General features: G+C 43.1%; 1 protein-coding gene across 1 annotated transcript in view; it reads left to right on the forward strand.

Moving 5' to 3' along the window:
* Positions 1-15,168, forward strand: part of ANKRD13B (ankyrin repeat domain 13B) — a 170,144-nt gene that overhangs the window by 122,393 nt on the left and 32,583 nt on the right. Inside the window, exon 2 of the mRNA XM_066599585.1 lies at positions 4,651-4,786. Coding sequence (XP_066455682.1) covers positions 4,651-4,786 — 136 coding nt within the window. The remainder of the gene's footprint in view (positions 1-4,650; positions 4,787-15,168) is intronic.

Raw genomic sequence — 15,168 nt, forward strand, 5'->3', positions numbered from 1 at the left:
GTCAAATCCGGCATTCGGGATCCGACACTGTGCCTGGCTGGTGGCCCAGCTTACTTGTATCGATTCTTTTTTATCTGTACTGTGGGAGCGCTGGCTGTTGTGCCGGGGCAAATTCGCAGTTCAGATCATGCCACGCCGTCGCTAAGCGATGACGCAGATCCCACAGCCTTTCCGCAATGATGATTGTAGGAGGGCCGCGGGATGGACGGCTTCGATTGACTTCAATGGAAGCCTTTCAGATGGAAACCGCACTGAAATGGAGCAAGCTGCATTTTTCTGCCGTGAGTGAAAATCACAGTTGATTTTCGCTTGTGTGCAGGAAGCAGCGGTTCTCCATAGGAGGCTATGGGCGGTATTTGCTGCGGAATCCAGGGTCAGCTGCCGGCCCGGGATTCCGCAAATCAAACCTGCCTGTGTGCATCTAGCCTTAAACAATGATATTTTTTTCACGTCAGGAATGGCAATTGTGAATCACAATGGTGGACATAAATGAGCAGATTTATGAAGATATCTAAAAAGAAAACTATCAAAAAGCCCATAACAACCAATCACAGCACAACTATCATTCTACCGCAGCATTTTGAGAAATGGAAGCAGCTCTGTGATTGGCTGCTACGGGCAACAAAGATAGTTTTCCTTTTAGACAGCTTCATAAATCTTCGCCCATAGTGTACGTTCATACATGCAGCACATAAGTAGGGGACAGTCACATAGTATATCACATCTACACACTGGGGTTGGTTAATTAACACTACTGCGAAAAAAAAGTGGAGCTGTTGCCCATGAATAGCAATCCTGGTACTGCTTTAATACCCCTTTGAAGAATGACATCTGCTGGTTGCTATAGGCCACTGATCCACTTTTTTTGCACTACTTTGGATAATCTCTTCCAAAGTATCACACTGTGCTCTGCTCACTTTCACAACCCAGCTCTGCTACTTTTGTACAAACAATATATTTTGCTTACTACATAGTAATGACACCATCTGTGCAGACACCATCATGCAAAGACAAATAATTAATTTTTTTCTGTATGCCAAGAACTGCTTCATAATTAATTAATATAAGTAAATGAAGAGCCATGCTTCATTTAGAACCAAATATATTATGACAGGATGACCACTTGCTTCTTCAAACCCAGTATCAAGGGCTCAGTCACACGGGCGCCGATCCGCCCGTGTTTCTGCACGATAAGACGGCCGCACCGCGTGTGGACGATTCTCCGCATGAACGGCTCCATTGCTGGCCATGTATTAATAAGTGTAGATAGTTATTTCCTTGAGAATATTCCCCTCAGACACGTTACTAGACTTGTATGATCTTTATATTGTATTATTGATACTTTATTCTTAATTCAAGTCCGCACCAAAACATAAAAAATGGATATTATGCAAATTTGGAATGGAATATCCATAAAGTCCAGTTTTAATGACTTTTCGATTTCCTTTTAATCTGTTTTTCCACTAAACTGAATATAATTAGCTTTTAAGTTATTAGTTTTGATGCAGTGTATTGCGCTCTTTGTAATTCTTCCACTATTAGGACTGCATAATTTATTACGCAATAGGGTTCTCATAACAGATGGAAAATAGGCAAGTTTATGTTGATACTGTAACCGTTGGCTGAGCTTCTCCAACAACATCTGGAGTGTTAGAGGTTGCAAAGACGTGATGTAGATCAGTAATATGATATTACTCACAAAGTTTTCAAAACTTTTTTTCCAGCTTTTTCCCCAAAAATGCATTATAACAATACTTTTGTGAAATGTTAGCATATACCGAAAAGTAGGTCATTTGGTGTTTAGCAAGGATTGTCAACATTATTAAATCGATCTCACGGAAAACAGCGGATTCCCCAAATCCCATCTGAGGCATGAAGGATCCAGAGCTTGTTTGGCCTCAAACCATCACTTGTAGGAAAAAAGGGCAACATAACTGTTATGTTCGTGCAAGGTGCAGATATGATGCCCTCCACGGATGCCACCAACACGTCAAACCATGACGCGATAATGTCCATAATGGAACCAACATGCACGTGTATTTCATCACCAAAAATGGGAAACATGAAACACAGGAATGGCAGTTCTATTCCTAAACAAAATTGACTTGGAGGACCCTGCCTAAAAGCAGGGTTATTGCCCCAATAGGAAGAGTCCCATATCTCAAACCTAGGAGTCCTAGCTGGTCCCCAGATGGAAGATAGGGAGGGATATTTAACAGTTGGTGATGCTATGGTACATAATTGACAGGAATCCAGAGCCACACAAAACAACTCAAACAGGACAGGGTACAGGCATCCAACAACCAATGGACGGAGAGGACTCGGGACAGAACATGGTCCAAACACCAACAGTCAGATATCACCCATCTAACTGGACCCAAATTCAATCAAATAGACGAAACGTCTCTGACTGAACGCCAACATAAGCAGTCAGGCATCACTCCCATGACTGTACTCAACACCTATCTGACTAAATACAGAGACTAGACTCAGACACAGTGAGACATCACCCAGATGACTGCATACAGACATAAGCAATAAGGCATCTCACCTCGGCCTGTTTTTAGGCACAACGCAAAGATGACATACAGGACAGAACTCAGATGTTTGACCACCATTGCATGGGGGAACAGACAGAATTAGACACAGGTGTCTGACCACATAAGATAGGTGGAACAAACAGGACTCAGACCATACATGAATAACACTGGATCCAGACAAATAAAAGTCTGCGTAGCATGCATGCACACAAAAGAATAACCAGCACCCATGTAAGGGCGGGTTCGAAATAAATAAACCTCAGTTATGATTGGCCGGCTAGAGGAAATACTTTCCTGTCAGCCAATCAGTCCACACACCAAAGGAGATATTGAAGCAGGGAAGAGAAGAAGGAGCATCAAACACTGAGGGTTTCCTGACAGGCACCACCTAAGGGATCTTCTGCAGTGACAAGAAAGAGGCATTAAACGGTGCACAATGCCAAATGACAAGACTTAGGAACAAATGGTCATTGTTTAAGTTCTAATCACCCATTGGTAACCAGAAGGTGGCAAACCTGACCTGGGGCCAACCTTCTCCATGGTCCCTTAACACTTGCCTGGTTTGCCTTTTTAGAGTGTATGTCCTTGGGTTCAGCAGACTTGATGTAATGTGTATGTCTCGCTTTATTCCAGTGCACAATAATGTGCTTCATGCAATTTTAAAAAGTATTTGTAGTTTCCATTCTATTGAAAAGAGGTTAGAGTTTTAAGATGAGAGACTGAATACATTAGCATCACAGGGTATAATAGTATTCGACTGATTTAGAATCTGTCCTTAATTAATATTTCTGGTTAGTAGGGTCAGAACGATTGGCAGATGACCTTATTATTCGCTATATTCTACAATGGCTAACATAGTCTTGTTAGGTTATGTTTATATTGTGGTTTTAGCCTTCATTTATTGCATATAGCAGATAAAACTGCTGACGTATACATTACATGGGGCTGTGACAGCATACGTATCACTCGAGCGGGCAGGTACTCACTAAGGACAATGCTCGCTCGAGCAATTGCCCTTAGCGAGTATGCTCGCTCATCACTATGTGGCATCTGTCAACCATAGTTTACACTGTTACAACTTAGTTTAACGTCTTTTTTTACTGGACTCCATAAAAGTAGCTTAGTATTCTATGTTCCTTACCTGTTTTTTTGTGGTCTGCTTGCACATACCAGCCAGACGGAGGTCAAAAAGACACTCTTTTGTCCTTTGTTTGACTATGAAGCTCTATATGAACACAGCTTAAAGACCCAATTAGATGGGATGAATGTCAGGTAAACAATGCCCAACACTCTTCCCCGCATACACTCGCTCCCCTGCTGCACGGGAGCTAGTATCGCTGTCTCACTTACAGAGCGGCCAGCAGGGGGCAGGGAGGCTGTAAGAGATTTCACTCCTCACTCTCCCCCGCCCCTCTCTATTGACTTAACATAGCGGCCGTTCAATACTGAATGGCTGCTATTTACACTGAGCGATCAGCTCATTGTCCATCCTTTATGCAGCATGATTAAATCTCCTTCAGAGCCCCCCCACTGTGAGCCAGCGTGACTAGTTCCTGTGCAGCATCATGTGAGCTACTATGTGCGGGGATGAGTGTCGGGCATCATTTGCCCGACATTCGTCCCGTATAGATGGGCCTTAAAGGTCTTATAAATGAGCCGATTCTCATCTGAATGAGTGAGTGATGTCTCGCTAACTTGTTCGCTCTCAGGAAACCTGTTTAGACAAACAGATACATTGTTGGCTCGTTCAATCAAAAATCGTTCAGCACCTGTATAAGCGAATGAGAGGGACTGAATGAACGATGTTTAAAACGAAGGATAAGTGAACGAGCCAACTATAGTTTTTATATCTGCAAAAAAGGAATGACGGACGAAAAGTGAATATTTCTTGTTCGTCGTTCAGTCGTTGGCTCGCGTTTAGACCAAACAATTACTGTTCACTTTTGCGTGTTTGAACTATTTTTTTTGAATGATCATAATTCCATATAAAACCGAGAGCTGACCAATAACATGCCATCTGAACCTTTTTATTTCGTTTGTTTTGTTCACATTACCTCTAACCTAGGACTGAGAACTTCTGCGTTCTTATAAACCTCTTTTTCTTCCATAGGACCAGATTGAACAGGTGGACCCAAGGGGACGGACCCCCCTGCATCTTGCTACTACATTAGGTCATCTGGAGTGTGCCAAAGTACTGCTCAATCATGGGGCTGATGTCAGCAAGGAAAACCGCAGCGGATGGACCGGTAAGCGGCTATATACATGATTACTAAAGAAACACCATACTTTGCCTATTTTGTTAGAGAAACGCTATCTCATTGAATACTTTGGCAGTTTTAACCATTTTTTTTTTTGTCTTACCACTTTTGTACAAAATAACCACTTTTTTGAAAGTAGACTTTTTGCGAATAAATTCATTGAATTCATGAATGGGTAAGTGCTGTCTCTGATTCGCTGAGCGAAAGGACCAATCACAGGCAGCTCTCAGCTGTCATTCAATAGCTGAGAGCTGCCTCTGATTGGTCACAGTGCTCAGCCAATCAGAGGCAGCCCTTTCAGCAGGCAGGGATTTTAAATCCTCGTCTGCTGAAATCACTTCATAGCAGTGCAGGAGAAGACCCGTCTAGACGTGCCTGAGCCCTGGCAGCTGCTGAGAGGTGAGTATATATATTTTTCACACATTTTAGGGTTGTTTTTCAGGGAGAGGCTTATATTTAAAGCCCTTCCCCGAAAATCACTGCAGGGCTTGCCGGCAGCCAATTGCTTTCAATGGAATTTGAATTCAATGGGAGAACATCGCGCTGCTGTGCCACAGCTGTCAAAGCTGTGCCAGAGGTTCGCGATCTTCACTATATGTTCTCAATGGAGTCGGTGCTGCTGCCGCTGGCCCCATTGAGCACAAGGTGAAACCCCTCTATGCTGTCACATTCAAGGGTTTCACAATCAAAAAATGCTGATGCCGCAGTTACCTGCGATTTCAAAAACGGTGTCCTATAATTTTCGCTGCAAGCGTTTTTCCGCATGTAAAATTCGCACATGGGACCAAGGCCATTGAAAAGCATTGGTTCTATCTAGTGCGATTTTTTTTTTCTTTTTACGCGTGTAGGCTGGGCTCTGCCCACAGCTGCATTGTTCTCCTTGGGACTGCTGGCAGAATACAATGTGATCTCCCAACTCCCATGGAGAACACAGCATGCGGTCTATTGAGAGATACTTTATCTCTCTGCAGCTAAACAATGGATTTTAAGCTCACATTAAAATCATCATTCAGACGAAACGTGCACGGTGGCCGCGTTTGCACGCAACAATTATCGCTCATTTGCAGGCGTTTAAAAAATTTTGAGCGATAACCGTTGCGTGTAAACGGGCCTTAAATGACAGCTGTAAATTCAATATTCCTGACCCCACTTCAAATGGCTATAGTTCTTGATTAGCTTCTAGTGAAATTATGAAGGCTGGAATGTCAGTTGCATTGTTAGAACCAGAGCTACAGCTGTTTGAAGTAGAATTAGCTCTATTTGTCTGAAACTATAATGTCCTTTACCTGTAGAACAAACAGAGCTCATCTTAAACTGTAGGAGGGTTAAACAGGGAGTAGGGAAGTGAACTGCTGTTTCATGCATGACTTCTCCTGAGCACAGGTAGGCAGCAACTTGTTCTGGGGTTGGCAAGTCTTTCTAAAGTAACTGAATCGCAAGCAGACTGAGCAAGCAACACATGCTAAGTTATATTATGTGAATCTGAAATTGCTCATTATAAGAGTTATAATAATTTTCATATTGCCTTAAGCAGTAAGTCTTGGTTCGCATCAGTTTCGGAAGCATTGTTTGGAGCCTCCATCACTGATTTCCATGAAAATCCCTGACAAAGTAGCTGCTGAGAAAATGCTGAACATCCCATTATAGACATTGGGGTCTGTCCAGTGCAGTTCTGTTCTGTCATTAAACGCATCAGTTCAGCCAGTGATTTCCATTTTCCTGCTTCCATTTCCTGCTCCCCGAATAAATGACGGGCGAGAGCTACCTGTGATTGGCTGAGCACCTCAGCCAATCACATTTAGCTTTTTCAGCAGGTGGGTATTTTAAACCCCCTCCTGCTGATAGATCAGCACCACAGTGCAGGGGACAGCAGGAGAAGACACGGCTGAGCCCCGGCAGCTGAAGCAAGGTGAGTATTTATTTTTTTTGTATTTTAAACCAATTTTACTTGATTTTCAGGGAAGGGCTTATATTTAAAGCCCTTTCCTGAAATCAATTGCCGGCAGCAGAATCCTCTACCGCACCTGACATGTGTGACAGCTGCGGTAGAGATGTGGCAGATGTAGCAGTAGAGAATTCTTTTAACTAGCGGGGATAAAGGAAACACCTGCCGCATGCAGCAGATGTGTTCTTCATCCCTGGGGGGGACACAGCAGCAGCGGACAGGTAAGTATATTTTTTATTTATTTATTTTTTTTACACTAACATTTTTCTTTTTCAGAGAAGTGCTTATATGTAAAGCCCTTCCCTGAAAAAGAATGCACGGTTGCTGGCAGACCACTGTTTTCAATGGAGCCGCTGGCAGCAGCCGCGGCTCCATTGAAAACACTGCACGCAACTGCATACACGCGTGTTTTTGCTCGTACCTAGGTACGCACCTAAGTACGCACAAAAACACGCTCGTGTGAACCCACCCTAAGTACCTAAGTTTATCTTCCACCTGCTGATAGTCCTATACAGAAGTGGCAACCATGTGATAAAGTGCCTCCTATTTCCTTTTTTTTAACAGATGGCGAACTGCCTGTGTTAGCCAGTGTTAATTTGTGACAAGCCAGATCTGTCTGCAATCCATCAAACAAAAAACACACGCTGGGAGGACTGCAGTGAAATAGGGAATTAAGTGCATTGTAAAATCTCTCACAACAGTTTGAAGTTTGTGGTAATTATTCCAGGGCTGAATCATGATAATTCCATATTATAGGAAACCTATACCAGCTGCATCCTTAACCTATGTAGAAGGCTGCTTCTAGCTAATGCAATAATCTGACAGCCAGAGGCTCGAAATTCCTCTGAGCCCTGGTGGCTGGCTCTGGTATTAGTGTAGTATGTCTCCACTGGAAGTATGGGTTAGCGGAGCTGACCTGCAGGTAACACCCAGGTCACGTCCATAGCTGACAAAAGCTCCTGAATGGAGATACAGTACACTAAAGGCCTATTTACACTGGACGAATGTCGAACAAATGATGCCCGACACTCGTCCCTGTGTGTACTCGCTCCTATGCTGCTGCACAGGAGCGAGTATCGCTGGGTCGCTCAGCAGGGAGGTGGGGCGGCTGGAGGAAATTTCTCTCCTCACTCTCCCCTGTCCCTTTCAATTCACTTTAGCAGCGTCTGTTCAGTAATGAACGGCTGTTGTTTTCACTGAACAATCATCAATCAGGATTTTAAGCTGCATAAAATCCTGAACGATGATCATTCAGTGTAAATAGCAGCCGTTCATTACTGAACTGCCGCTGCTATAGTGAATGGAGAGGGGTGGGGTGAGAGCAGGAAGAGAAATCTCCAGCCATCCCTACTGTGGTATGTCTCCACTGTGGCATGACCTAAGCGTTACCTGTAGCAGAACCTGGCCAACCTATACTTCCAGTGGAGATATACTACACTAATACTGCTGGCTCCTGCCTGGTAAATCCCTGGAGCAATGTCTGTTTACCCCCACCCACCCCCTCTGTGTCTGGGGAAAATAGCAACATTTTGAAGAAAATTCTGCCTACTCCTACGTTCGCCCCCTCACGGCTGTTTGCCCTCGGCACTGCTCTTCCAGCGCCTATTGGCAAATATTGCCCTGGCCACATTGAGGTTTTCTTTTTCTCACCTACTCATTTAAAATAAAATGTTCCGAGTGCAGATAATATACTGCATGTTAAATGCAGTCCCATGTAACACCACAGATCGCACATTGTAATAACTCTCTAAGTACAGATATTGTAGCAAATGTTCCCTGTAACACCACAGATAACACCATGATAATTCTGAGTACAGATAATGTAATAGATGATACCTACACTCCTATGTATCAGTACAGATAAGACACAGTGATAACTCTGTGGGTTCAGATAGCATTGATACCCTCTGGATCACACTGCCTGCTACTTTTACCTGAGCTCAAGGTGTTCTGGGCTGGGGGGGAGCAGTCAGACAAGAACAGTGACTGATGAGAGCAGACTGTATCTATCTATTGATGATAATGACAGACTGGTCCAGATATGTGTTTGAAAGCATGGATCCTCACAGTCTTTGTGCTAGGCCAATCCAAATTCACAAGCAGATTGCACATCATGTGAACATCCTCACTTTGCATCTCATATAAGCCATAAGTTTGTGGCGCTGCAATAATGCAAAAACTGGGGCATACTTCTGTGTGGGCAACTTTTCTGCATGGGCAAATTTCCATGTGGGCAACTTTTCTGCATGGGCATTCATGGCTGTGGGCTTTTTCTGTGGGCATTTTTAATTTCAATGATTTTTTTATTTAACTGTTGGTAGGTATCCACATTTGCATTGTCAATAACATAACATATTTCTAATCCGTACATATGGACATCTCTGTGCATCAAAACCTTATACTTTTTTTTTTTTTTTTTTTTCTCTTTATTTTTAAACATATTTTGTGAACTACTGAAAGGGTAGGGAAGGTGGGGAGGGGGAGTTGATAGGGTTGGGGTGTATGGGTGGGTATCAGGCACAAAACAAATTTTGTGTTTCTTCAATTTGTGTTCGTTTATTTCTTGTTATCCATGTTCTTCTTGGGTTAGTATCCTAGTTGCGTTTGGTGCTGGTATGGCAGCAGTCCTTTTGTTATTCCGTCCAGCCAGGGTTTCCATGTCTCTCTGAAGTCATGCATTCTGTCTTGTTTAATCGCATACAGTTTTTCAAGCGAACAGTGCTCAGTTACTATGTCTATAAGTTTATTTAAGGTGGGGATTTTTGTGGATTTCCACTCTCTGACTAACAATAGTTTGACACTTAGAAGTATATGTGTTATCAACTTTCTGTTATGGGGAGGCGTTTTTTCTAGTTCTAATAGTAGTATGGTTGTCTGTGGTCCAAGAAAGGATCTCAATCCTAGAAGTCGGTTAATCATTGCTAGTACTGACTGCCATAACGGCTGTATATGTGGGCATTCCCATAGTAAGTGTAGTAGGGATCCCGCTTTTCCGCATCCTCTCCAGCAAAGTTCCGACGCATTCGGAAAGAGTGATGCTAGTTTCAGCGGAGAGTAGTACCATCTCGTCAGTACCTTCTGATGGACCTCCAGAAGTCTGGAGCTCACTGTACTTTTATAAGTTCTTCTACATGTTTTGGCCCAATATTCCATATCATAAGATATCTTCAAGTCTCTTTCCCAGTTGAGTATGTGTATTTTTTTTTGTTTGTTCATGTCCCCCTTCGCTTCTCCATTTAGCACCTCGTACCAGGTTTTTAGTCTCGTTTTTGGGATTTCTCTGGCAAACAGGAATTTGTGTAATTGTGTGGGTAATGATAGTGTTGGGACTTTATTGTCCGTCAGGTAGCTTTTGATTTGTCTGTATTGAAACAGGTTCTCTCTATTTAAGTTCCTCTCTGTGCATAATCTGTCGAAGGGTAGCAACTTGCTGTTCTCTTGTATATCTGCTATTAATTCTATTCCTTTTTTTTTCCAGTCAGTAAGCGACAGGTTTGGGATTAGGAGTTCTAATGTGTCAATAGGAAGAGGTATTTGGCTTCTTGGTTGGTGGGTCTTGGAGATTTTTAACGTGTGTCTCCATGTTTCAATTGAAATTCTGATTGCTGAATGTTTTGGGGTTCTTATTGTTGGGTCTATTGCACTTGCGAGTAGTAATGTACCCAAATTTCTACCTCCCCCTAGGTGTTTTTCTATTTCTGGCCAACTCGTGTTGTTTTGGGGCTGGCACCATGATCTCAGCTGCTGGAGAATTGTTGCTCTGTGATAGGCTGTGAGGTTGGGAACTCCCATCCCTCCCCTATCTCTTGAAGAGTATAGTATTGCCGCCGCTACTCTTGGTTTTTTGTTTTGCCATATAAATGCCATCATTTGTTTTTGAAGGCTTTTGATTATTTTTTGGGGGAGGGGGTAAATCATAGTCCTAAAAATGTAAAGGACTTTTGGAAGTGCCATCATCTTATACAAAGTTATCCTTCCCAACCATGATGGTTCTGTTTTTTCAAATCTTTCCAGATCAGATTGGAGCGACTTGAGTAATGAGTTGATATTTATTTGAGGGGTGTCATTTAAAGGGGTAGTTAGTTTTAGTCCTAGGTATGGGATCTGTTTGTCTTCCCAGGAGAAGGGGAATTCTTTTTTAATTATTTCTTTGAGAGTTTTGGGTATTCCCACTCCCAGTAGTTGGGACTTATGTGAGTTAATTTTATAATATGAGACTTGTCCGAATTTGTTAATGATTTTTATTATTGCCCTGAGTGAAGGTAGTGGGTTAGACATGAGTAGTGCGACATCGTCCGCAAAAAGACCGATTTTATGTTGGCGAAATGGCAGTGGGATTCCTTTTATTTCTGGGTTTGTTCTAATTGTTTCTGCGAACGGTTCCATTGTCAGAACGAACAGCAGGGGTGACAATGGGCATCCCTGGCGGGTGCCGTTTGATATTTGAAATGGAGTTGAAAGTGTTCCGTTTATTAATACTCTAGCGGATGGGACTGTATATAATGCCTGTATGGCTCCTAATATTTCTCCCGTGAATCCAAACTTTTTAAGAACCGAGAAGGCGTACTCCCAATGGATCCTGTCGAACGCCTTCTCCGCATCCAGGGTTAGGAGCAGAGAAGGCGTTCGCATCTCCGTCATCTTCTCCATCAGACCCAATATTCTCCTCGTCCCATCTGATGCCTGCCGGCCCTGGGTGAACCCCACCTGATCACTATGCACTAATTCTGGGATGGTATCTTTCAGTCTTTGTGCCAGGATTTTTGAGTAGATTTTTATGTCACTATTCAGTAGTGAAATTGGTCTAAAATTTGTCGGAGAGGAGGGGTCTTTACCAGGTTTGGGAATCGCCACTATCGTAGCCTGGAGCATTTCTGCAGGCAGGGTTCCTGTTTTTTTTATTTCGTTGAATATTTTTGTGAGGCTTTTAATTAGCTCTATTTTATAGGTCTGATAGTACTCGTTAGAGTACCCATCCGGCCCTGGTGCTTTATCCTTTTTTAGGTCGCTAATCGTCTTTAAAATTTCTTGTTCTGTTATTGGGGCATTCAGCTTGTCTAATTGTTCCTTATTTATGGTTGGGAGGTTGATGTTATCTAGGAATTCCCCAATGCTATCTTTGTTAGGCTGGGTTACTGTCGGGTCGTCTTTCAAGTTGTAGAGTTTGGCGTAGAATTTTTTTAAAATCTCTGCTATGTCTTTTGGGTTATGTGTTTTGTTTTCAGATCCTATTTCTTTTATGTATGGAATTCTTGCTTTGATTCTTGCCTGTTTGACTCTACGTGCCATATAGCTAGTGAACTTGTTATTTTCTGTGTAGTAAGTTGTTTTATATGTTCTGATCTGTTTTTCATGTTGTAACAGTAGAAGGTCTCTTAGTTGTTGTCTAGTGCTGAGGAGTTTTTTATGTAGGGTGTCCGTCGGTGTTTTTTGAATTTCTGTTTCTAGGTCTTTTAGTTGTGTAAGTAGATTGTCAAGATTTTTTGTTTTTTCCTTTTTGTAGCGGGAGCCTTGCTGGATTAATATGCCCCTGATGACTGTCTTGTGTGCATTCCATAATACATATGGGCTGATTTCGGGGAGGTCATTAAATGTAAAATATTCCTTAATGGCTTCAGATATTTGTTTTTTGTACGGGTCAGCCTTCATCAGAAACAGGTTGTTTCTCCATATTTTTGGAGTGTTTGCTGACTGTGATAAGCTCATGGTTAGGAAAACCGGAGCGTGGTCCGACCAAGAGGTTATCCCAATTGAGGCATCTTTTACCTTTGGTAGTAGGAAGAAGTCCACCAGGATCATATCGATCCTGGTGAAGGTTCTGTGCCTAGAGGAGTAAAATGTATATTCCCTGGCATTTGCGTTGATGCATCTAAATGAGTCATACATTTCTTCCTTTAGTAGCCAAGGCGCCAACGTGGGCGATGCCATTCTTTTGTTATTGGTGTCTACACCTCTATCATGGATCAGGTTAAAATCACCACATAACAAAAGCTGACCCTTTTTGATTTTGTTAATTTTCCTCATCAGCCTGTTAAGGAAGTGTATCTGAGCACTGTTCGGTACATATACATTTACAAGTGTTACCAGCATATCATTCAATTGACATATCAGTATTACATATCTACCATTCACGTCCGATATTGACTCGATCAGTTTGAAGTCCACAGAGTCCTTAATCGCAATTAGTACTCCTGCCTTCTTCTTTTCCGTACAAGACATGTAAACTTCAGGGAATTTTGGATGTGAGAATTTTGGATGTTTTCCTTTTATGAAGTGTGTCTCTTGCAGACAAACAATATCCGCCCTCTCGGCTAATGCCTCCCTCCAGAGAGACGACCTTTTGTGTGGGGAGTTGAGTCCCTTTACATTATATGACATTATCTTCACCTTCATGATGGCGGGATATTTAGATGCTTTGTAATCCTAGAGTCTGGATCTCCTAATTTATCATTCTCGTTTAGTGGTTTCTCTATTTGTTCTGTTTTGTTGTTTTCCTTTTGGTTTAGCTTTACTTCTTCTATTGCACTGTGCCTTTGAGGTGGATGGAGGTAATCGGGTAAAAACTGATCCCCTAACCAGGCGGGGAGAGGAACGAAAAACAAAATTAAAGTGAGAGATTCTCTCTTTCGGCTGTCAGGCGTCTTCAGAGAGAGCATCACTTGTTGTTGGGGGGAAATAAAGTCCAGCCTGTGCGAGTGTCCAGGCCCTATTTTAGCCTGTAATTGGATTTCGTAGAGGTTCTTAGTTTCTTTCTGTGTTTTTTTTTTTTTTTTGTTGTCAGGTAGCGAGGGGAGGGGGCTCGTCAGCTGGTCTGTAGTTTTGCTTATTTAAGGTATCACCTTCAGTCATTGGCTATTTCATTCCATTCTGGGTCGAGACGTCTCGGGGCGTTGGGTCTTTCTGTATGTATGTTCCATTTTTTTAGAGTTTGAATGCCTTCTTCTGGGTTTTGTATCAAGTAATTTTTTCCTTCTTTGTTTATTATCAGTTTGGGTGGGAATCCCCATTTGTAAAGAATCTTGTTCTCTCGGAGAGCTAGCGTGATCTCTCGGAATTTCTTTCTTGATTGTATCGTCGCTTGTGAGAGGTCTGTGAACAGCTTTATTTGACTGTATGGTGTTGGCAATGATGTGTTTTTTCTCGTTTCGTATAAGAGTCTCTCTTTAATATGAAAAAAGTGGATCCTCACAATAACGTCTCTGGGGAGGTGGTTTGGCACTGAGTTAGCCCGGGGCAGTCTATGTGCCCTGTCAATTATTCTTTCCTCCTCCGTCGAGTCAGGCAGTAGGCATTTTATAAGTTGTTGGAGGTATCTTTTTAGCTCTGAGTTCGGGACCGTTTCCTCTATCCCCCTTATTTTCAGATTATTTCGCCTACTTCGGTCCTCCATATCTGCCACTTTTCTTTTTAGCGCTTCCAGCTCGTCTGCTACGCTGTAATGCGCGTCTATTAAGTCGTTATGGGACGTCGTTATTTCTGCCATTTTTCCCTCCATGTGATCCACTCTGTTGCCCAGGTCTGTCACTGATAAGTTTAATGAGGCTGACATGGAGGACATGTCCCTTTGTAGGGACTCTCTCAGCGCTATTATCATATTTTTTATAAATTTTTCAGACGCTGGTTGTTCTGAACATTGCATGTTCTGGATAGTGTCAGCATGGTTATCTTCCACTAATTTTGTGTTGCCCTGTTTTTCTTGAGTCTGCACAATCAGGGGATCCCGGGGGCTGTCATATTCTGGGGGCTCTGCTGCTATATGTTCTGCTGCTGCATGATTTGACTGCTGTGTTGGAGTAGCGGGGGGTCTGTTAGCCGGCCTCGTGTCAGGCGCCATCTTGGATGTTCCTGCTTGTGCCTCTTTTTCTTTCCCTAGCCCTGGGCTTCTTCTTAATGCTGTGGCTAGGGGTTTTGAGGATAGGGGCACGGAAGAGGGACCTTTACCTTTTTTCTGGGTGTTTCTCCGCTCCTCCGTTTCGTCCACTCTGCCCCCGTCTCGTTCGCCGGCTGCCCGCTCCGCTGCCGCTCGTTCCGACTCCTCTCCTCCGCTCGGCCGTGCTGCAAAAAAGTTAGTGAGCCGCTGCGGTCCCGTCTTAACCCTCCGTCTCGCTGCCATCTCCTGTTTTTCTCCTCTTTTGGTGGAGTTATCAGTCGCTTTAAGGGCCGGTTCTCGCTGAGCTCAGAGGCTTGCGACTACTCCGGTCTCCATCCAGGCCACGCCCCCTTCTGTGGGCATTTTTCATGGAACCCCAAAATCCATCTTTTTAATAAGGGGCCCAATTTGATCTTTGAAATGGCCTCCCTCTCTTCTATGTACAATGCTGATCAAGGATGCAATAATTATCAGTAGAGATGAGCGAGTATACTCGCTAAGGCACATTACTTGAGCGAGCAGTGCCTTAGCCGAGTATCTCCCCGCCCGTCTCTA

This window comes from Eleutherodactylus coqui, chromosome 4 (assembly GCF_035609145.1).
Source record: "Eleutherodactylus coqui strain aEleCoq1 chromosome 4, aEleCoq1.hap1, whole genome shotgun sequence".
Classification (NCBI taxonomy): Eukaryota; Metazoa; Chordata; class Amphibia; order Anura; family Eleutherodactylidae; genus Eleutherodactylus; species Eleutherodactylus coqui.